Raw genomic sequence first — 24,821 nt, 5'->3', positions numbered from 1 at the left:
GAAAGAATAAAATGTCTAGAAACTATCAATCAGACAGTATAATGCAAAGTTCGTCTGTAGAGGTGATTACATTGAAAACATTTTTTGACTCCTAGCTAATAATTTTACAAATTTAACATGAAGAACTTAGAATCAGCATGAACTATTATAATGGATCATTTTAATTGAATGAAAATCCCTTAATTGAATAATTTTGTCTTTTGACATTGTTTCTTTGCCTTTTTCCTTGTCTTTCTTTCTGCTTTATTTATTGTTGATGTTTATAGATCCTTTCTCCACTTCTGATGCTGCTGATGAAACCATTCCAAGCTTAAATCCTTTTCTTGCAAAAGCTGATGAAGTTCTAAACACCACTGTCGCCTTCTCAGATGGTGTGATCTATACTTCTAGGACGCATAGCCATGAAATGTTTGGTAATAAGTTAACTATTTATATTTTCTGCAAGGAAAAATGTAAAATATCCTTAATTACTTAAATTTATTTGAGTGCCTATGAATGCATTTAATTTCTTGATTCCCCAGATCATTTCAATCCTTTCACTGAGCCAATTTATTCTGTGGCCACAAAATATGAATACACTCCTCGGATAGACCTTTTGGTCTTGGGTACACCAATGGAAGGGCTTTCCAGTATCATACTTTTTTTCTCAACTTGGAAATTATAATTGGAAGTAAATTAAAACATTAGGTAGCTGAGTGAGGCTTGTTTCTCACTAGTGAGTGAATAGTCCAACATCTACAGGGATAATTAAGCACTGCTCTTGGCATTGTTAATGACACACGAGGTCAGTAGGATAGAAAAATATATGCAGCTGTCGCTCAGTTCATATCAAAAGTCTATTTTATTCACATTGGTTATAAATTATTAATTCATTAATCATAAATTTATCCTTAATTTACTGACCAATCTTCTACATTTCATTGTGGGCCTTTTTTTTTGAGGGATTGAACCTGCATAACTACTGTTATTGACTCTATTTCTGCAGGAAATATCTTAATCTACATGCTTCACTGGTTGGTCTTGTGTATCCATGTAATGAACTCCTACACCAGGATCGTGGTTTCAGCTTGATCAAACTGCATGCCTCTATCTCTGGATATATATCACATATAACCGCTTCTGCACAAATCCCATTCCATCCCTGTTAAATGGGTGGCCTTTGTGTTTGTAGTTTGTCCATCACCTTTGGCTATTTTCATTGACATATCAAAAAACATTATGGAACAATCATTTTTTTAAAATTATTTATTTTGGATATGAATACAGTTCTTGCTTTCATGTAGATGCTCACCCGGTTTAAACTCTGATCCAGTGCACCTGCAGGTGCTGAAAGCAAGCCAATAACATTGAATCTACAAACAATAGGTAAAAGGTGCAATAGCAATCAGGAAAAGAAAATGAGCAGGAATACCATATTTCTGCACTGATGAAGAGCAACCAAATGCATGGCTACTTATTCTTGAAGCCATGCTGATCCAAATGCAGGTACAAACATCACCTGTCCATGTTCTCCAGAGACCCGGCCTGACCTGCTGAGTTACTCCAGCACCTCGTGTATATTCACCAGCGTCTGGAGTTTTTTGTTTCTACGTGATAATGATGTTTAATGTAGAAATTGGCAATGTCACTTTATCTTTACTCCGTTTCCAAGTTTTCGATATACTTTTTCTTAATTTGGTCAAATTTCTGGTCTTTCTACACCTAAGGCAGTAACATTGCTTTTATTTTATGGCCTGAAGTGCAGCCTTTCTGCAGTGTCCATTATTGTTGACCAAGTCTGGTTCCCCTTTGTCTGCTGTTTCATGAAATAAATATAGAAGAGTGCTGCAGAGAAGAAAACTCTTTTGGGCAATTGTACCCACACCTTTCTTGAGCAACTCTTCTATCATCTGTCTGTGTCTGCATAGCTTGTACCTTCCTCAATTTCAAATGTTTTTGTTTTAAGGGGTGTAATATGTATTTTGTGGTACACCCCATGGAAACACATTGGTGCACAAAGAAATTTCACATAATCCCTTTAAAATTCATTGATTCCAGAACTAAAGGAAATCATTTTCTCCATGTTTACAAGACTGAAATCTTTTATTTTATTTTTAAAACATATATAAATTACCCCATAGCCTCTTTTTGCTATAAAGTAAATTTTCCCGCTATCTTAAATTTCTTGAAATAGCTTTGATTTGTTGCTCCAGTGAATTTATACTCTGGTTTCAATGGCATCAGTGATCAAGTGATCCACTGTTATAAAGGGAATTGCTGTGTTGTAAGAATGAAAACAGGAGCTTCTCCAAGTTTTGCAACTACAGCTGTGCACGGATAGGATGTGCTTTATCATCTCTCTCTATTCATTGGAAATGGTGCTGACATTTACAAAAGAGTACCCCATGAAAGAATAAAACACATCAAATAAGCTTGCTTTTGCACATAATCAAGTTTTATTTGCAGGTTGTGAAGATCAACTCAAAGAGAACAGCTCCAGGCTGAATAAAGCACATGAAAACTACAACATTAAATAACTTCTGAGAGAACAGAAACAATGTCAGTTAGAAAAGAAGAATGTGCAGCTCACATTTGTTTCAGAAAATTTTGCTAGTACCCCTGACCACCACCAGCTATTGAACGGAGTGAAATTGAAGTGAGTTATACAAAGATGGACAATAAATAAATTGAGTGTCACCAATCTGGCCCCATCAGCCAATGCATCAAACACTGAGAATAACTGTATACAAATGATCTTCCTAATAGCTTGCTATTATGTCAGGCTTAACCTTCAACAACAAAGCAGTGAACAAAACCAGTGACAAACTACTGAAGTCATACAGCATGGAAACTGGCTCTGCGGCCCAACTAGTCCATGCCAAAGACATATCTAAGAAGAATATTGGGGTGGCGGAAGCAATATCAACCAGCCAATAGTAGGGTGCCAGCCAATCCTGCATTACCATTAGCTGGGTTTTGGCACCTAATGTGGAAAGAAAGAAGGTGACTGAGAAATGGTGGAGGTAAAAGGCAATCCAGAATATTCAGAAAGTGGTCAGAAGTCCTCGCTTTTCAACAAGAATTGGAGAAGCTAGGAAACCTTTTCCCCTCTCTGCCGTAGTGTAGAAGAGGGTAGAAAACAGATCTGTTATTTCTTGTATCCAAAACTGTAACTGATCTATATAATATACTGATCTACTTTCTCACATGCTCTGTTCATATTTTTAAAACACAATACTTATGGCCTTTTTAATCAATATGCTGCCTTTTTCAAGAAGAATTTTGGCTTTCGAAAATCTATTTCATACTTTTTTGTCATATTCCATTATGACACAGAAACCATTTGGCCTATTGAGTCTTTGGCAGCTCTAAGCACCCTTGATTCAGTTTACTTCTGCCACTTATTTCCATGTAATCTATTCTCTTTCACGTACCCAGTAACTCCACTGAGCGTCTTAATGGACACATACAGTAGGGGCAATTAACTTAAGTGGCTCATCGCCCATTGTTCTAGTCTTCAGTGTTTGCCGAGCCCTCTTACAGTTCAATTATTTCCAGAAAGATGGCTTTGCTATAGATTGTGAAGTATAGTTGGTTCTTCTCAGTAGTGGCTTCTTCTTTATCTCCTACATTGTTATCTCCAGGATCTCAATGGCATCTATCATTCTTAACCACACCTTTCTGCTTTGTTTTGCTTTTAAAAGGTACAATCATAGAGCATGGAAACAGGCTCTTTGGCCTACTTGTCCATGCGTACCAAGATGCCCCATTTAAGTTAATCCCATTTGCCTATGTTTGCCCAATATATCCCTCTAAATCTGTCGAAACGTTTAAAAAAAAAATGTGCCTGCATCAACTACTATCTCTGGCAACTTGTTCCATATAACCCTTATCCTCTGTATGAAAAATGTTACCCCTCAGATTCCTATTAAATCTTGCCCCTCTCAGCTGAAAAGTATACCCTTGATTTGGTTCTAAATTAACCCTACCCTGGGAAAAAGACTGTGCATTCACCCTATCTATTCCCCTCATGATTTTATACATCTCAGTCTTATGTGCTCCAGGTAACACCCGTCCCTCTTTGTTTTCTTCCTCTCTTCCCTGTGCCCCACTGAGTGCGCATTCATTTCTCCCACTATCCTGCCTTCCTCTCCTATCTCCTACCAAAATCTCTTGCTCTGGCTTCACATTTCATTCCTCTTCCCTCCTTATTCTTGCATCCTTTTGTGTCATTTTTTTTTATCTCCAGCCTTTGTCCACCCTCTTCACTTGTATCTACAATACCCATTTCACTTGTATCTAAAGGGCGGCACGGTAGCGCAGCGGTAGAGTTGCTGCTTTACAGCTAATGCAGCACCGGAGACTCAGGTTCGATCCTGACTACGGGTGCTGCACTGTAAGGAGTTTGTACGTTCTCCCCGTGACCTGCGTGGGTTTTCTCCGAGATCTTCGGTTTCCTCCCACACTCCAAAGACGTACAGGTATATAGGTTAATTGGCTGGGTAAATGTAAAAATTGTAAAAATTGTCCCTAGTGGGTGTAGGATAGTGTTAATGTACGGGGATCGCTGGGCGGCACGGACTTGGAGGGCCGAAAAGGCCTGTTTCCGGCTGTATATATATGATATGATATGATATGATATGATATACCTATTACTGCCAGGCTTTGTCCCACCCCACCTCCTTTCCAGTTTTCTCAACCCCTACTATGATCGGTCTTAAGAAGGGTTTTGAATGGAAGTATCACCTTTCCATATCCACAGATGCTGGCTGACCCACTGAGTTATTCCAGCACTTTGCTTTTCTGTTGTTAACCACTATGTGCAGTTCCGTATGTCTGTATTCTATACTCAATTCCCTGATTAATGAAGACCAGTATGCCAAAAGCTGCCTTCACCACCCTATCTATCTTCCATTTTCATGGAACTGTTTACTTGTCCTTCTCGATCCCTCTGCTCTACCACACTCCCCAGAGTCCTAATATTCATTGTGAAGGTCGTGCTCTGGTTTGACTTCTCAAAATGCAACATTTTGCACTTATTTGAATCTTAACTTCATTTGTCATTCATCAGGTCACTTGTCCAGGTGATCACAATTTCACTGAAATACTTCATAACTATCTTCACTATCTATAACATCACCTATGTTAATGTTGTCTGGAAAAATTACTGATTATGCGTTGTACATTCTCATCCATATCTTTGATATCACGGAAAGAAAGAAGACTGATTGTACCAAGTATACTTACTGTGTGATTATTTTGAAATTAGTTCCCTTAGACTTGTGTAACATCCAGTCATAGATTTGTTAAATTATCCCTGGCTTTGCACCATCTCTTATTCTTTGACCTACATTGGTACACCTCAATAAATTTATTTTATGATTTGCTTTTGCTTTTTACCATGCCTACTTGTGAGGCACATTTCCTATGCTAATGAATCTACAAAGGCAAATTATTAGGAATTCCAGTTGGAAAGAAATTGAGCAAGTATCCTTGTTTTTCAATATTATTCCCATGACCATACTTGCAAAAGAAGAACATAAAATGACCTTGCAACTTGTAATGATTGACTCATCTGTATGCTAAAAGACTGATGTTCTGCCTGCAGAACAAGGGTGTGCGCTTCAAAAGCAGCTGCTTTGGATATAGTCCTATATATATTAAAATGCAATATCTTCATTTTTGCCTTTATCTTTCTTTTTCATAATACTTGGAAGAGGATTACATTGTTCTCTTCCATTTTAGACATTCTCATTTGTGTCAAATGTTTCATCAACAATTGAATATCATTTAGTTCAGGCCATTTCTTTCAAAGTGCTATTAAAATTAGAAACTGTACTATTGGCTCCTGTTTGTTTTATTCATTGGAAATCAATTCTCTGCTTTACCAATGTCCTTGAGGCTTAATCTAGCAGAAGACATTAAAGACTAACAGAGAATAATCAGAAATAAGCTAAATGGTCTTAAATTTGGTAGTCAAATGAAAATATTGCAAATAATAATTTAAGAATTGATTATCGATGTGAGTATCCTTGAAGCATATTAAGTAATGGGTTAGTAAACTAGTGTTTATGGAAGTTCATTTTCAACTATTTGTATGCTATTTCTGCTTGTTTAGCCTCCAATCCTTGGCTGATTAACTGCTGCTTATCTTTCTGATCTTTTCTCTGCACAATTTATCTGTCAGATTCCTTCAGTGGTCCTCCAGCCTATTCTAATGCTTCCCAGTTTAGAACAGAGTCCCCTGCTGTAGCTGGTCTATTTGCAGGTAGGTTTTATCTGGTTTCTCATTCTGAGATTGCTGTTGGTCAAGTCTTTTTATTGATGTTTGCTGAATTGTCCTGTGCATGTAAAATCAATTAAATTGTGCATTTACTTTCTAATCATTGAAAATTTGTAATCAGATGTGTAATCAGATGTGTATCATCGAATACATTTTCCCACTTCTGAAATATATCTTGCAATACCTTCACCATTCCTGCTTTAATAATACTATTAACATTTATCTTGCATACCACACTGGAAGTTGCATTATCGAATTTTGATTTTACTAACAAAAAACTATAAAAACTATTCAATGCAAATCATACCTTTTCCCTCTTATTACTAATAATTATCAGTGATTATTCCGATAATGTGGTTGAGTAATAGGGCTAAACTGTATTGGGCGAGTCATCATATAAATGTACGGTGGTAATATGCCCGATCTTAAACCAGTGGAAATATCCAAGTATGAATCCTTTCCTTTTAAAATGTAAAACTGCATTTCCGATTATAATGGGGAAAATTTCCTCTTGCATCTAATTCTGTTTCGTGCTTGCAAAATGAGAGCCTGTGGCATATATTTTGTCTTTAAAGAAATTATTTCCAGCAGATCTCTTGTGTTATTTAACTGGGAATGTGCTCCTAAAGGGTTGGGTTACCTTAATGATTTAACCGGATTTCATAATTTGTTTTGCACGGCATCAGAAATCATTGAGAGAAAGGAGGTGGGGTTAGGGAATTCTTTGGGTTGTATTTGAAAATTGTCCGTCTGTCTCCCAAAGATCTAAAAGAGTTGTTTGTCCAAATTAAAATTTTACGAAAGGATAAACGGTCATTTTCCCAGGATGAAAATGTCTAAGACAAGAGGGAAAATCGTTAAAGTGAGAGTTGTAAAATATAAAAGATGTGCAGACCAATTGTTTTTAATATGCAGTAGAGGGTGCCGAGAATGCATTGCCAGGGGTGGTGGTGAATGTGGATATGTTAGGGGCATTTAAGAGGCTTTTAGAAAAGCATATGGATATGCTGGGAATAGAGGGATATGGATTAAATGCAGGCAGAGGAGAGTTGGACTTGGCATCATAGTCAGCGCAAACATTGTGGGATGAAAGACCAGTTCCTGTGCTGTGCTCTACTGTACTATGTTCTATTGGCTACATTTTATGGAAGTTTAGCTGTTGGTTCTAAAATAAAATCTTGTGATCATTGGGGTTTTCATAGTAGCTGATCACGTAGTACGAGTACCTGAATAATATTTTAAAATAATAATTTAAAGTACCTAAATCAGAAAATGACTTTTTTTGGAAAGTAGCATTGAGAAATTTGCACATTTTCCGTGACAGTTGTCTATTCTATACTGTGCTAAATTTGAAGTACTGTTCACATATTTTGTTATAAATAGTTCAGTAATAATAAACAATTTCCATTGGATATTAGACAAAGTGGCTGATCTGAAAATGAAATAATAGCTCTACATCGGTTTCCAGTTGCTTGGCGTCATCAGTTGAAAAGACTGCAAGATGCTTGAATGCTTATTTCTAATATCAGTCGCTGTAGTGATTTGGTGTAATTATTAGATGATGGCAATGACAGGCTTACTTTTTGAACTTGATTGAATAGTACACCTATTTTTAGATTTGACTGGTAAGAATGTTCTATTTTGCATTATAATTTTAAGTATTTTGTTTTGTGAGCTTTCAGAATAATTATTCTACCCTAACTATGATGGCACAGCTAGTAGAGCTGCTGCCGTGCACCTCCAACGACCTCGGTTCAATCCTGACCTCTGGTGCTGTCTGCGGGGAGTTTGTGCATTCCCATGACCACATCGGATTTGTCCCAGGAGCTCCAGTTTCATTTTACATCCCAAAAATATGCATTTAGGTTGATTAATTGGTCATTGTAAATTCTCCCTGGTGTATGGATGTATTGTAGAATGGTGGGATATTTTTGGGAATGTTATGAGAATAAATGGGTTGGTTTAGTTTTGGAGAGACAACCTTAAAATTGACCATTCATCACTCTTGTCCACTCCCTACACACTAGGGGCAATTTACAGAGGCCGGCTAACCAACAATCCGCAGGTCTGTGGGAGGAAAGCAGGGCACCTGGAGGAAACCCATGCAGTCACTGTGCCTTCAACAGTGGTTAGGTTTGGGTTAATGTTAAAATTGGATGGTTGATAGTCTTTGTGGCTTGAAAGGCCTGTTTCTGTGCTGTCTCTGATGCTGACTATCTGGTGTAAATCAATTTAAGTTAGCTGTTAATATTACAATGGGAAAAATGCTTGTTAATGTGCCCCAGCATCATTCCTCAACTCTTTCTCCACCACTTCAATGACAGCATTGGAACTTACTCCTGCACCTGTACAGAACTCATTGATTTCATCAACTGAGTCACTAAGTTCCAACCTGCCCTCAAATTCACTTGAACTATCTCTGACGCCTCTCTCGCCTCTCTCAGAATATCTGTCCCCTTCATGGAAGATGGACCACAAATGGATTGACGTCTATTACAATCCCACTGACTCCCACAGCTATATTGACTGCAACATCTGCCTCTTCAGTAAACATGGTTTTCCTCTTCCATCCTCGTGTCCCATATTTCCCTACATCACCTCTTTTCCTCTTCCCTTTTCCCTCCTATCCATATCTCCCTCTGGCTATATATTTCACTCCTTTTTCTTTATCTGATAGCCTTTTGTCTCCTTGTTCCCTCTAGCCTTTTCACCCATCCTTGTCTGTATGTGTCCATCATTTGCAGGCTGCACCCCCCCCCCCCTCCCCCATTCCATCAGTTTGAAACGGGATCCCGACCTGATATGTTGTTTGTCCATTTCCCTCCGTCATTTGTTGCCTCCTGAACTCCTCCAGCACTTTCTTTGTTCAAGATTCCAGTATTTGCAGTTTCTTGTGTCTCATTCTTGTTAACAGAATATTGCTTTTGTCCCAGAGTTAGAGCATAGGGGAATGACATATGGCCTAGCTGGTCCATACTCGCGATTATGTCCCACATGGACTTTTCTCACCTACTCAACCCAAACCTTAGTTTTGCCGAACCTTCATAGCGTTTTCTTGCTACTGTACTTGGCTTCTCTTAGGTTTTCACTTAAAGCATGAGATTGTAGAAGAAAATTTCAGATCTGGTATAATCAGATATATTATTTCAAAGACTGCAAATAAATAATAACAACCACTGCTTGGGAAGTATCAGACTCGACCATCATGAAAGTTGAATAAATGCAACTTGTTCTTCAGCAAATGCAACAGTTTTATTGACTACACTGAAAAAAATGTGTGCTGTGTTATGCATTTTGGTTTCACTTTCACTTTTTGATAAACTTATTCTGGTGTTGACTTTTTGGAGGTAATAGTGATACACCTACCTCTATAATATTGCATGCATATCATCAGTACAGATTTTGAGGACTCTGGCTGCATCAGAAGCCTCACTAGTTTGCTTCTGTTTGAAATTATTTCAATTGTTCTATACTGGATGGGGGAATTCTGATGAGGAGAATATTTTTCCACATCCAGTGGTTCTACTATTCCAAAAAAAAACAAAACACAACTTGCAGAGGGGAAGAATAAAAAAAGAAGCTGGGAACAGAAGTGTTGGGAGAAGTTGGGAGTCCTTCATTTGTGGGATGGTAGGCCGTGTGATGAAAGGAAGTTACATGGGGTGGATGTATGTGTATGTGTATGTGACAAATAAATTTGACTTGACTTGACTTGACTTGACTTGACTTGACTTGGAAAAGGTTGGGGGAGTAACATGGAGACCTTTTCAAAAATTAAACATGTGTGAAAGGGAATGCTTTTACAATAAATGTTCAAGTTGCTTTCTAATTAACTATTGGGTTAAGATTATTCATGAAGTATTGTTTGATCTTCATTGATGCTGGAAATGTAGCCAAATGAAATGATCACTAAAATTTGGATCATGTATTGATTTAAAAACTATTCTGATTGGTAAGAAGTTTTTCTCCTTTTGTTGCATTATTTATTTGAATGTAACCATAGTTTTTTGTATTTTTAGGGTTCACTCCTTCACCAGCTACTCAGGCACTATCTTCAGCAAGCCTTAATGTTGATTTCGAATCTGTATTTGGGGCTAAATCAACTTCCACAGCCAATAGCGTAATGGATCCTGGTGGTAAGAAGAGCCTTTTCCTTTGGATGAGGTCATTCAAAAATAATCATTTCTTTTGGAATGTCACAATCTATTCACATCTTGTGTCTGTATACCAATGAAATTTACTACAGCAGCACATTATAAGCAGTAGTCAAAAGTTCCTTGGATTTGTTCAGTCCCTTTAGCAGTCTTTGCTTTTACCTATGGAGAGGTGAAGCTTCTGCTATTTAAGCACATATCAGTGATCAATTTTTTCATTTAATCTGTTTGGTGGCAATAGATTTGAACTATTTATTGCCCACATCATTATCAACAACACTGTTTAGTTGTTGCAATCAAAGGATCTGGTTTTGTAAGGTAGCACGGTGGTGCAGCAGCTATTGCAAAGCTCCAGCAATCTAGGTTCAATCTTGTCCACTTGGTGAAACCCATACAAAGTTTGTCCTTTTCCCTTGTGACTGGTTTCCATTTCTTCCATTTACTTTGGTTTCCTCTTGCATTCCATAAAATGCTTATAGTTGGGTTGATTGGGTAAGTTGTTTCCAGCAGAGGTGGAAGGTAACAAATCAGGAGGTTTATGTTGATTGTATGGTTAGAAAGATTTGGTTACAAGGAAGTAAGCGGAACAGTGGGATTGATGAGATTGCTCTGATGTAGACTCTGGCTAATTAGTTTCCTTCCATGTTGTAAGGAAATGTGACAAAAGTTTGAGTAATGTGGAAAAGAGGGATGTGTTTCTCATAGTCAGGGTATTCGTATCTCAATTTTGCATACATTGGATTGTCCTAAATTTACAAAAGCACTTGAGACATTTGTTGCAGTTGTATTTTAAATATATTTGTATTTGACATGTTGCTTGCAAAATTATTTAATATTTGTCAATAATGCATTGTTTTTAGCTAGACATTTGTTTACTGCATGCAGTAATGTTGGCTCATACCTGCATGCGTTATGCTGGGTTTTTATAAGGTATAGTTAAAAGCAGAAACATTTTATTGTTTAATACCTTTTAGGTCATTTTTTGGTTGACATGTAATCAGTAAATATACAATGTTTAAATTACATTTTTGGCTTGTTCTATAAATATTATTCTTAATTTCTTTCCACCATCCATACCTTTTGGGTCCTTGGCTTTGCTTGGCATGCTTGAATGGGTGAGTTGGGATTTAAACATTTTGATCTTTATTGGCATAATATAAGTGACGTTCCTGCAAAATTTTTGTTTTGTATTGCTCTAATTGTGATGCATTACTGACCTCCAAAGACTTTGATGGATTAGGTGGACTCCTGAAACCAACTGTAGCTTTGCAGAGCCAGACTCATCAAACTTCAAAGGCACATCCAAACAAGCTAGTAGGAGAGGATCTGGATTCATCGTTGGCTAATCTCGTCGGCAGTAAGTATCTAACAGATGTGGTTGCATTTTTAACGATGTTTATTTCTCAGTGCTGATCAAATAATGTGAATCAATTTCATGTATTTCAGACTTGGGAATTGGAAACGGATCTGCTAAGAAGTAAGGACCAGTTGTTTATGCATGTTTATTAAAATGGTATCAGTTTATTATTGCCAATACTTTATTTTTCCTACAGACCCCGTTTGTGTATATACTAATGAAATAAATGAACTCCAAACATTTATTTGTAATTGAGAAATTATTCAATATGTCTCCCAGAATAAAAATTAACACCGGCTTTAAAAGATTCGAGTGACAGTACAAACAATGCCAAGGAATGTGTCAGAAAATTGAGATTTGGTATCTTTGATTTAAGATGTTTAATGACCCACATTTCAGTGCATTATCCAGTTAACAAAAAACTGGAGTAATTCAGCAGGACAGGCAGCATCTTTGGAGAGAAGGAATGGGTGACGTTTCAGGTCGTGACCCTTCTTCAGACCCGAACGTTTCAGATCAGTCTCAACCCGAAACATCACCCATTCCTTCTCTCCAGACATGCTGCCTGTCCCGCTGAGTTACTCCAGCTTTTTGTGTCTATCTTCGATTTAAACCAGCATCTGCAGTTCCTTCTTACACATCCAGTTAACAAAACTTTTTATTGTTGGGATGTAACTGCTACGTGTTTTTTTTCTTTTTTGTTACCATTCGCTATTTTCACATGCATTAAAAATAACATTGAACAAACAGAACGAAAAACTGGCATAGATGACAGATATTTGGACTTTCATTGTACCGTCATTATATTTTATATATTATAACATTGGAGAGAACAGCGGTTAAGATTCCTATTGGGCTTTTTTTAGAACCTTTTTTCCCAGCCATTTAATAATATCTGATGATCACTTGACTCATCATAACTTGATTATCTACTTGCAGTATTAAATTTGCTAACATAAATGTCAAGGACACTGAAGTGGATCACTCAAAGAACGCCTATTATGTTACTTTGCACCACTTCCTCTGGCTATTATTTGTCAAATTTATCCATGTATCACAGAACCGTAATAATTAATTTTTAGAGCTTTATTCATGCAAATCTGCATGATTAGTATGGCAGAATTTCTTGGTAATGACTGAATTTGCAAATGACAGAGCCTTCGTAATGATACCGTTTATTTTAATTGCACAGTCTAGCTTCAGTTTAGTTCTGCAGTTACAATTTATTTTGTCTGAGGGTTTGTGGCTATTTTTCAATTTAGTTAATGTTTGGTTCAATTGGACATCATAATGATGTAAATATGTTTGGAGTGCAGAATTATTAATTAAATAATCCTTTGCCCAACAAGTAATCTTCATTGGAGCCAGCCTGGGGAAAAGAAACTAACTGGTGGAAACAATTGGCAACCAAAAGTTGCTCCAACTACAACTTGGAATCCTGCTACACTGGTACGTGATTTTTCTTTGTTTGAATAAAGGGTGACATCTGTAAAATGTCTTGAGTCCGAACTGTTGCACTGAAATATGAGTCAACTCACAAATAATTAATAATTCTAAAAAATAAGCTGCTTTTCCTATTTTGTTGTGTTGGCAAGTTTTTGTTTGAATTCTGAGGATTTCTTATGCAAGTTCCAAGAGAATTTACAGTTCCTTCTCCTCCACTTTGCCAATCCTATTGAAGCATTGCTTGTATTAAACATTTCTCATATTTGCAGAGGATTTGACTCCATTCCCTTAAATTATTTACAATTGTTTTTTTACAATAAAACCTCTGGCCCTAATGACTTTCTCAGTCCACTTTAGCTTTTCGAATATACATTAAAATCATTTACTTACCTTTTAAAAAATTGGCAAAGGTTTCAGTTGCCGCCATCCTTTCAAATGGTGAGTTTTTGGTGAGCAACTTCTTCCATTCTCCTCTAAACCTTCGACCATCTAACTTAAAGTTATGCCTCTACATCGTTCTTAAGAGATGCCCTTTCCTGTTCACTTCCTGTAGGCATTTCACAATTTTGTACACCTCAGTTAAATCTTTTGTCCCAAATGAATTATGCCTACTTCTTTGATCACCCATAACGATCTTATGCTGATCGCAAACTCATCCGATGTACTGTCACATTTTACATTGAGTGGCCATAACAGTACACAATAAGTAGGTTTACCTTTTTATATTTCTTGGTGATCCAGTGCGGAAACAGTCCCTTTAGCCCACCGAGTCCGCACCAACCAGCAATCACCCCATACACTCGCACTATTCTACGCACTAGGGACAATTTACAATTTTTAGTGAAGCCAAATAACCTAAAAACCTGTTTATCTTTGGAGTGTGGGAGGAAACTGGTGCACCCGGAGAAAACCCATGCAGTCACCGGGAGAACGTACAAGCTCTATACTGACAGTACCCGTAGTCAGGTTCGAACCCGGGTATCTGGAGCTATCACTGCTTCATTGTGCCACCCGAAAGCTAATTAGAATTAAAAAGCTAATCATACAGTTGCGATATATTCACCTTACTCTTATATCCCATGCCTCCACCAACAAAGTACCTTGTATTTTGCCTTTCGTGATGTGTGTCTACCTTTATGGATCGATCGATATGTACTTTGTTTCTCTGCATTATAATCTAATTTATTGTTTATTCCTTGGCTTTGCACTTTTCAAATGAGGTACCTCAAACTACTTTCAATTTTAATTTTCAGCTCTGCACCGAAGCAATCTGTTTATATGCCTGCAACCTAGAATATCTGATCTTAAGTATTGTCCGTAATTAATGTCCCAGGTCACTAAGATGTATTACAAAAAGTGGGTGGTCTGGTATCCAGCTCTGCAGAACCCATTCCACACAGTGCTCTGGTCAAATAAGGTCCCAATTTTTAATCCAGCTTGCCACTTTCCCTTGAATCTATGGGCTTATACTTAAAATATGGCACTTTATTAAAGCCTTACTAAATCGTGTAAAATACATCAAATGCACCACCCTTGTTGATCCTCTTGTTGCATTTTATAAAAATTCAAATAAATTAGTCCGGCATTTCCACCTCATGACAATTTGAAAGATGTGAAAGGAAAGATGATAACAAAAGGTAAGAGTAGGTTCTATTGGAGACCAAAGCAGTAGTCTCCCTGTGGATACTAAAGACAGGAGTAAAGTCCAAAATAAATAACAACGACACTGACAGTAAGAAGGGAGATAGACACAAAAAGCTGGAGTAACTCAGCGGGACAGGTAGCATCTCTGGAGAGAAGGTATGGGTGACGTTTTGGGTCGAGACCCTTCTTCAGACAAGAAGATTGGGAATGAGAACTGAATGCACCAAGGGATCTAATTTTGGAATGGATAAATTACCGCACCAAAATAAAATGTGTCTGAGGCTTCTTCAGCAGAAGGAGGAATTAGTCCAGGTTCTGATCATCATTTCCCAATTTTCTTTGGTTCCCGGCATGGTGTGGGGAAGGCTAAAAGACTGCTAATATTGCAGTTGATGGGAAAATAAAGGAAACCTAATTAAAATGAGTAACTCTCAGAAGTGATGGGCAACTTTATGTAAACAGTCTTAAGTATGACTTCAATCAACATTTGGAGGAAATCAAGAGCAGCCTGCTTAAGGGATGGTAGTGCCTTAGTTAAATGTTACTACGGTGGAAACAATGATGACCAACAAGACTGGTGCATTAGATATAGTCTGCACTAATTTTGGTGCAGCTTTGATAAAGTATCACATGATAAGGAAAGTACAAGCTCCTCCATTCGGAGGAAAGCAATTGAATCATAATATAAGAATATAATATAAATGATACTAGAGCATTGCATAAAACAAACATAAACATTTTGATCACATTTACTAATCACTATTGTGCTTCCCCTTTGTGTTTATTTTCCTTTTGTGATTCTGTCTGGCCTGCTACCTCTATACAGTGCTTCCTACATGGCTGCAATCAAACCACTAGAAGATTGCCTCTTGCTGTTGGGGGTGACCATGAGCAGCTCTGGGCCCAATGGCCCAGCTTCAAACTGTACCATCTCGCCATGAGCAGCATTAACCTGGGCCAGATGGGCTGAAGGACAACTTCAAGGGCACTGTTGCAGTGGCAATGGTGAGAGCATAGTTATTGTGGTCCAGAGAGAAGCAGTAGTTTTTGTTTTTTGCTTCATAGACTCACTGGCACTTCCCAGGACAAGATGGCCTTGCAATCTGTCGCAAGGTAGTCTTGCAATCTGTAGCTACTCTGTTGCCATTGAGGCCTATGCCAGCAGTTGAATTTGGGGCCATGATGGCATTGTTCTAAATTTCTACTGTAGAACTCTTGACATCAGGCAGCTTTAGCGAGTGTTGCTGTGGACGTTGATGGCTCTGTCATCACGTGTTACGCTAAGGCCGAGTCCTTCTGGCAAGGATGTGCACTATGCTCCACATAGCAGTGCAAATGTCTTTGAAAGGCTTTTTTCCCCAATTTGGATTAGATGCTAGGTCTCTGTGTGCAGCTGCATCAGGCTTATTAGATTGCCATCTTGGAGCAGAACTGTTGTGCAGCTTCTGGGGCTAAATGCTGTAGTAATCCTCGGGTTTGGCTGCAAACTCTTGGTCAGATTTCTGCCTCTGTACTGCACTCCTTATTCTGTGAAGAGCCATGCATGATTTTACTTTGTGCTTGGGAATTTGCAAAGCATTGACACAGCATAATTACCCACTAGGTTGTCAAAGTTGGATTCCTCTATGGGAGTGATAGGGGCACCTGTGATTCTGTATGGATTAAAAATCCACTCCAGACAACCATGGTGAAAATAAGTGAAGGGAAGTGTGTGCTCATGAGACTTGCTAATGGCAAGGTTGAAAATTTAGTGGGATGAAGAGATCTAAGGCATTGATTCCTGGCTTCCACCTCCTTGGTGAGAATTTAGTGAGTGTCTCTCAGTGGGGTTTTGTTGCAGATATATGTACACTGTCAAATGTATGAGCATCCTGGAACTGTGGTGAGAATCAGAGTTGATGTGCTGGTTTAATCAGTAATTGTCACCTTGATTAGACAAGCAAAGCTATTTAGCACAAAAATGTGCTTGAGGAACTCAGCAGGTCAGGCAGCATCTGTGGAGGGAATAGACAGACGATGTTTCGGGTCACGACCCTTCATACTGTTTGGAATAGGGGGTAGAAAGTTGGAAAGAGTTGGGGACGGAACAAATTCTGACAAACAATAGGTGGATACAGGTGAGGCAGGGGGGTGGGGGGGTTATTGGCAGATGGGTGGAGTCAATGACAAAGGTTAGAGATGAAATGGAGACGCAAGGGTGTTGGATAAAAAATAAATGGAGAGTGAAATGTGAAGCTGGAGGGAGGATATGGGTGGAAGGGGGTTATTATAGGGAACTGAGACTTGAATATAGGAGATAAGCATACAAAGGAGAAAGGAGCAACTAACAGGGCTGGTGTGAGAAATGTGTGAGTGCAGGGATTTGGGGGTGTAGTGGAAAGGAGGGAATAGGGGAGAAACCTCATTTCCTCCCCTTCCCCTTCTCTCCCCCTGTGTCCACCACATTCCACCTACATTCCCTCCTTTACTCCACAATTCACAACTCCTCAATTCTTTTCTCTCACACCTGTATTTTCATCTCTGGCCTTTGTCCAACCATCTGCCTATCAAAAACTCTCCTCTGTATCTGCCTATTATTTTCCAGGCTTTGTCTTCTCGTCACTTCCAGCTTTTTATCTTCCCCCCACTCCCCACACAATGTCTGACCGACCCTAAACATCACCTATCCATGTTCTGCAGAGATGCTACCTTACTGCAGACTATGGGTCTTTTTTGCAAACCAGCATCTGCAGTTATTTGTTTATTACATTGATTACAATTAATTCTTTTTCACAGATTTCCATTATTAGTGAAATGACATGTGCTTATTATTGTGAAGAAACAAAACACTGCATATTTTAAATACATATGCACATACGCACATGAAGTGCGGTGGATAGTCATGCTTCAACGTTACAGGAACAAAGGTGTGGAACATCTGTGGAGCTGTGATCATGCTTGGATTTGGAGATAATCAAATTCTACAATAGTAAAGTTGTAAAAGTACATTTCAAAACCGGCATATAATGTGTAATATTCAGCTTGGAAAACAATCCTTCATGACCCAACCACTTTGATCCATGCTTCTGTTCAAAAGTATACTCACAAGGAGCCGGGTTTATCACCTTTTCCAAAATATACTGAGATCCTCTAAACTGGTTCAGGCAATTCCAGAAATGTTGTATTAATTGTGGTATTGATTGAGAGAACACACCAATCAAGTTATGACACCTTTAACACTGGGTTAAATATCTAACTGATTAACAAATCTCTCTGAGGTGGTGAAACGGCAAATGAGATGGGTTTCTTTTGTACTTACGTGATGTTGATTCAGTCTTGATAATGCAAATTCCAGTTTATTGCAACCCCTCAGTATTTGCATGATTTGGTACCAGGCAGGCAATATTCCACAATTGAGGAGATCAGACGTACTATGGAGAAGTTGTATTCTCACTTGGTTAAAGTGACTCTCCAAACCAGTGTCTTGATTGTGAATGTAATAATGTTTTGAATTGTTTAAATCTAACAAAGTACAACCTCCTGATATCTCTTGGCTCTGGAAAAGTGGGTTTTGTACAAATGGGCAGAGACTGAGCAAAGAAACATGTTTTTCCATGGTCATTAGACAGATTTAAACAAAAGTTCACACAAAACCTTGAAATTAGTGAGTAACAGTGTATGAAGAGGAAATGTGCGTGTGACAGATTTGTATTTTTGTCTGATCACAATTACAGTGGATCAAGTAGTTTTAAATATTAAATATAGTTTAAGACTAAATTATTGTTAACTTGGATTATTATTAAAAGGACCAGTTAAAATAAAGTGTTTTCCCCTTTTAAAATGAGCAATGTGTGAACTAATGGCAAGAGTGCAGACTAACTAAATAATTGAATCTTTATGCAATTGTTTCCTTTGAAAAGCAGAATGGCATGCATTTCCCTCAATACGTAAGTGGAATCATATTACCTTAAAAACTGGCATGGTTGTCAATTGCTACTGATCCGAAAATTGCAAGCAGCTGTTATGTTTTTTTCATCTGCTGTAAACTTCTGCTGCCATTGCCAAAGTCTTTCTTCTAAATGTCACTTTTTGATGACAGCATGAAAACAAATCTAACTCTATTCAAGAAAACTTTCATATAAATCAATATATGGAACTTTTTTCTTCCCTCCCACACAGCTTTTTTTTTTTCTCGTTCTGCCAGTCAGATGTGGTACGTATTGCTTGTGGTTTCATGAACTCTTCCTCCTGTGAAGAAACTGCCAAAGTAGCTGTAATGCATGAATTCTTCACTTTCTTTTAGTAGTCTACTTTGGCAGAAGTCTGCCACAGAATACTAATGATTGCATTGGGTAATTTATGAAGCATACTCCACCTGTGCCTGAAATGCCTAAAATTCAAAATTACACCCATTTAAAGCATGATCTGCCTTGGAAATGTTCCTGTTCTATTTAACTTTAACTATGTTAAGGCAATATAGAATAATGGATCCCTCACTGATAAACTAGGAGAACCTTTCATGGTTTATTTAAATATTTTTGTAGTCTTTATGGCAAATTAAAGCATTTATTTGTGGAATTGTTTCATATGGCTTTATAATTGATAAGATGGAGCAGCATTGTGTAACACTGTTGGTCTGATTTTACCAAGGTTGTTTTAGCTCTTGAGTGTTTATTCTTAAACCCAGCACAGCCCTTTTTAAATGAGCGATTGATGGGCTATTCACAGGAAGGTAACATAACTAAAATTAAAAGGCAAGAAGCTCTAGATGCTGGGAATCTAAAATAAAATAATGAGCAGCAGATGATCAGCAGTTCGGGTACCATTTGTGGGGAGATAGCTTAAAGATTTCAAGTTATATTCCTCATCAGTCAGGGAAAGTGAAAATAAAAGCATGTTTCAAGTTGGGGGGGGGGGGGAGAATGTTGGAGAATGCAATTTGAAATGACTGTTTAGATGAAGACCAAGAATTCCTGGCTGTGAGAGATGTTTGGTGCTATATGATGATGAGCATTTGTTTATCATAGCTGACCTTTCTGAAGAAGTAGAATTGAGATGCAGAGCACAGTAGTTTCAGGAAATCTGAAATAAAGGATGCTGGAAATTCATCCATCTATCCTTTCTGAAGTAAATTCAGTACATTTTTCTAGCCATGGAAAAGTTGAAATGAAGATAAAGCCAAAAGCTGAAGCAAATTGTAAATTGTATTTGGTACTTTTTGTGTAGGGTGTTGAGAAGGCCACATTTGGAATACTGTGCACATGTCTGTCTTCATGCCTAAGAAAGAATATAGCAGTGGAGGAAATCGGGGGATTGACCAAGCTAATCCTGGGATAAGAAACTTGTCTATCAAGTGAGGTTAAACAGACTGGGTCTGTATCCTTGGAATTTTGGAAGAATGTGGAGTGATCCTTTTGAAATAACTAAGATCCTAAGGTGGCATGACAGAATAAATGTTGCTGGGAAAACAAACAAGGGGACATAAAGGATTGGTCATTTAAAACAAAGATATGTAGAAATTTCTTCTCGTAAGTCTGAATATCTTGAGTTCTCTACCCAGAGAATTGTGGAGATTAGTGCATTAGATATTTAAAGTAGAAGTAGATTGTGAATTGAGGGCAATGAGGATCTGGCACAGAGGAGTCATTGAGGCCTTGGGCAGATCAGGCATAATTGTTCTGCATGCTAAGGACTGAATGGTTTACTCTTGCCCCAATTTTCTTGTGTGCCTTGATTTGTCAACTGCCTTGTCTAAAATTGGAAAAATTATCTAAAATCAGATAATTCAATCTTGGTCTGAACAACCTGTTTACCTTTGTAGTTTATTAATTTATCTACTGAATTATGTGGGAGATGTATTTGGGTTTTAATGCACAGAGATCTACTGATATTTGGTAGGGATGCAGTATTTTTAAATGCTTGATATTTTGTAATATTGGGTGTTAGTTGGAGGATGGGGAAGGAAGAAATGTAGTTAAATTTTAGCTTGACAAACCATACAACCATGCCATCACAAATTGCAAAGCCTCTCTTCAAGGAAGAAACTGAAAGCTTTCATTATTTTCTGGATAAGTTTAAAAATAGTTCTGGTGATCATGGACTTGTTTAATGGGATAGATCATAGTTGCAATGTCCAACGCTTCCACAAAGAAATGGTGGTGTCAGTACTGAAACAGGCCTTTCAGCCTGCTTTTTCCCATGCTGACCAAGTTGGCGCATAGGGCTAGTCCCATTTGCATTAGCCCGTAGCCCTCTAAACCCTTCCTGTCCATATGTCTGTTAAAATGTCTTTTAAAAGTTTTAATTGTACCTGGTTCCATAACTTCCTCTGGTGGCTCATTCCAGACGCAGATTACCCTCTGAATGGATAAAGTTGCCCCAATATCATTCTCGAATATCTCCTCTCTCGTCTTAATCTTATCATCTCTAGTTTTAGAATCTTAACTTGTGGGCCAGTCCTATCCCTTTCCATCACTACTATAAAACTAAAAAATTATGGTCACTGGTGCCAAGTGGTCACTTGCCCTATCGTTCTTTCAGAGGAGGTCCAGTGCTGTGTCCTCAAGTAGTGCCTTCAATTTATTGATTAAGAAAGTGTTCTTAGATATATTTAACAAATTTCACCTGTCCAAACCATTTACACTATGGGAGACCAAGTCAATATTAAGGAAGTTGAAACCTCTCACTGATACTACCATAATTATTTTACAGCTGTTTGCAATGTAAGGTGTCACATTTTGGGACGTCTTAACATGAGCAAGACCTACACAGTGAATGGTAGGGCTCTTGGGAGTATTGTTGAGCAGAGGGATCTAGAAGAGCAGGTGTATGGTTCCTTGAAGGTGGAGTCACAGGTGGTCAAAAAGGCTTTTGGCACATTGGCCTTCATCAGTCAGAGTGTTGAGTCTAGAAGTAGGGAGGTCATGTTGCTGTTGTACAAGATGTTGGTGAGGTCGCATTACAGTATTGTGTTCAGTTCTGGACACCATGTTAGAAAAGTTGTTGTCAAGCTGGAAAGGGTACAGAGAAGATTTACAAGGATATTGCCAGTGCTAGAGGGTCTGAGTTATAGGGAGAGGTTGAGCAGGTTGACTATTCCTTGGAGCGCAGGAGGATGGTGATCTAATAGAGGTGTATAAAATCATGATCGGGTAGATGCACAGAGTCTCTTGCCCAGAGCAGGTGAATCGATGAACTTAGTTGGGCTGAAGGGCCTGTTTGCACACTATATCACTCTTAGACTCTAATGGGAGTGGATACCCATAACTGAGTTTGGGTCTGATTTAGATACGTTTCTGGTCCATATTTATCCACAAGATCCTTAAAAATTGGCTCATTTCTGAGTTCCATAGCCTTGTACTGGTGTGGAAATCAGAGAATGAGCAGTGCTTTGCCAGAGCCCAGTGGCATCATCACAATATACTCTGAACATTTCATGCATGGATCGCTAAATTTAAGTAAAATAGTAAGTGGCCGTTATTGGTCACTTATTGGTTTCTTTGTTACTTTTGAGTAGTAGGTCCAGTAAATGCTTTTGAAGGATTTTCTGCTTCGTCATTGTTTTGTTAAAGATTTTCATTCTCTTTTTCACAAAATCCCAAGGAAGACATGGCACAGTTCCAGGACCATGTCTTGTCTCTTACATGTTCACGATCTGTTTGTGAAGGAGTCATGATAGTAAGCTGGAAAAAAAATGAGTGAGGCTTCACAGAGGACAAACGTTTGACGGCTCTGGGCCTATACTCGCTGGAGTTTAGAATGATGCTGGAGTTCAGAACGATGATGGGGGTGGGGGGGGTCTCAAAAACACCTTCTGAATAGTGAAAGGCCTGGATATAGTGAATATGGAGAGGATGGTTCCACTAGTTGGAGAATCCAGGACCAGAAGGCACAGTCTCAGAATAAAAGTATGTACCTTTGGAAAGAAGATGAGGAGGGATTTCTAGAGTGACTGGCTAGATCTGCGTGTTAGAGGTTTACGAAGACAGCTCGGTTGGAAGCACAGCTATTTCTGGCGCAGGTTTTCAGCACTGCAACTAGGATGTCAGAGGTTCATTGTCTTTTCTCTATCCAATGTTTTCATGTTTTTCTTTATCGTGCAGAATGAATTGATTTCGTTTTTTTCAATGGTGGACTAATAATAGAAATGGGTGGTCATCAATTGTTCTTCTGGCTATGGAAAACTACAAAAATATTTTGATCTTTTGTTCTGGTCTCTGTCGTTATTGAGTATGGAGATAGAAATTAAACTTCCTTTTCCTATGTGTGGAAGGAGTCTGTGTCTGCTCTGAGAATTCCAGTCATTCCTAACCTCCCCTCATGTTTCCGGTAACACATGTCTGTTAACCCAGCCGCTTCTACTCTCACCCAACTTACATTTGCCAATTTATAATAGGCAATTAACCTACCAATCAGTTCATCTTTCAAGATATAGGAGGAAATCAGAATACCTTGGAGGAACTTATGAGAACAGAGGGGAAATATGCAAACTCCACACGTGCGACATCGAAGGTCAGGATCAAACCCGGGTTCCTGGTCCTATGCAGCCCCAGCCGTAACTGCTATGGCATTTTGCTTCATACGGGATGTGGTAGAACTGGAGATATTTGTTTGATCCATTAGTTCTGAGATGTGGTTAAGTATACTAAGTAAGCATGTAGCTCTCTCGTGCAGCTTCACCAAATTGGCATCCAACTATTAGGTGCACCAAATCCTGGAATGCTTTTATATCTTCTCTAATTAGGGTTAATTCACTAGCTTTATGATGATAGAGTGAGATGATCTGGAGTGAGATGAAAAGTAATAGATCTTCCTGCAATTCTTGTGCTGCTGTTCACCCAGAAGTGCAGACCCATTTTAAGGAGCGAGGTTGGTTATTAATCTGCTGCATTGAATCCCAAAATGTGATTTATATTCCCACCATAACGATGGGGCTTTTTCTGCACATGGTTTCCAGTCACTCCTACCGTACAGTCATGGACCATGACATAAATTAACACAGGCAAGTTTGAGTAGGCTTTTCCTGCTTGTTTTTGTATTCTTATCTTCTGACATGAGTTTAATAAAATTTTAACTTGTGTTATCAGATCATTAGTCTGGATCACTGGTGTACCAGTCTAGTTGCACAACCATTATGTCTGTATCTATTTTGTGATTTTCTTTTAAAAGTGTTGTCAGAAAATAATTTTTGAAAGTTCAAATCTTCTGTGAAATCTATATAAAGAAAAGTGTATTTGAGTATAATTAACAGTATTGGATCACTTTGGCTACAATGTAATGTACAAGATAATTGACCATATTTCATTGTAAATCATATGTGAATTACTTTGTATTTTGGGTTGCTTTGAGGCAATGCAACATCAACACAATCTTTTCTGTACTTTATGCTATTTTGCAAATGCCACCATATGTGACCAGGTAATCGCATAACAGATTATCTCATTTTGGAGATGATCTTTAAATGATGCTTTTGTAGTTGTAGTTAAATCTTCTTACCATCTTGTAATCCAATGATTCTGTCCTAGGCTCCTCCCATTATGGCCTTCCCAGCCACAACACCAACAGCAGTGATGGGATATGGCATGGTAAGTGCTTTTAAACTTTCAGATTATATTTGATCTTCTGCTTCTCATTGCACAAATTATTTTGTATTGTGCAAAAGTGCAAATAAAAAAGTTTGAAAAATCTTCTGTTTTGCTGAGGAGGGTGCAAATAAAGAGGTTTTAAATTGGCTACTGCATAAATAAAAGCAACCTGGTTCTCAAATGTTGCTGGTTCCTCTAAAATGGCTATCTTAGCCAAAAGCTTTATGGTGTTCATTGTATACAGAAGTATTCCCATCTGCTCTAAAAGGACAACATTGTCACATGATGCTTTATTTTGCTAATAATAAAGGAATTAACATTTTCTCGTTGTTTATAAGAAATGGTTTACACACTTCCTTTTAAAGATTCGCACATTTTCCTGAGAAAATCAATGG

At 38.1% G+C, this 24,821-nt stretch overlaps 1 protein-coding gene across 11 annotated transcripts in view; it reads left to right on the top strand.

Annotated features, from left to right (window-relative positions):
* The window catches only part of picalma (phosphatidylinositol binding clathrin assembly protein a), a 113,494-nt gene that overhangs the window by 76,296 nt on the left and 12,377 nt on the right, over nucleotides 1-24,821 (top strand). For 4 of the 11 annotated variants that reach the window (XM_078402658.1, XM_078402653.1, XM_078402656.1 and 1 more), the window contains exons 13-19: nucleotides 267-413; nucleotides 6,167-6,247; nucleotides 10,282-10,398; nucleotides 11,642-11,773; nucleotides 11,863-11,893; nucleotides 13,123-13,222; nucleotides 24,367-24,426. In XM_078402658.1, the coding sequence (XP_078258784.1) occupies nucleotides 267-413; nucleotides 6,167-6,247; nucleotides 10,282-10,398; nucleotides 11,642-11,773; nucleotides 11,863-11,893; nucleotides 13,123-13,222; nucleotides 24,367-24,426 (668 nt within the window). The remainder of the gene's footprint in view (nucleotides 1-266; nucleotides 414-6,166; nucleotides 6,248-10,281; nucleotides 10,399-11,641; nucleotides 11,774-11,862; nucleotides 11,894-13,122; nucleotides 13,223-24,366; nucleotides 24,427-24,821) is intronic. The other 7 variants (XM_078402663.1, XM_078402654.1, XM_078402660.1 and 4 more) reach the window with 5 other exon arrangements.

Source organism: Rhinoraja longicauda, chromosome 7, assembly GCF_053455715.1.
Source record: "Rhinoraja longicauda isolate Sanriku21f chromosome 7, sRhiLon1.1, whole genome shotgun sequence".
Lineage (NCBI taxonomy): Eukaryota > Metazoa > Chordata > Chondrichthyes > Rajiformes > Arhynchobatidae > Rhinoraja > Rhinoraja longicauda.
Note: the sequence above shows the minus strand (reverse complement) of the source record. Positions and strands in the feature narration are given on the sequence as shown.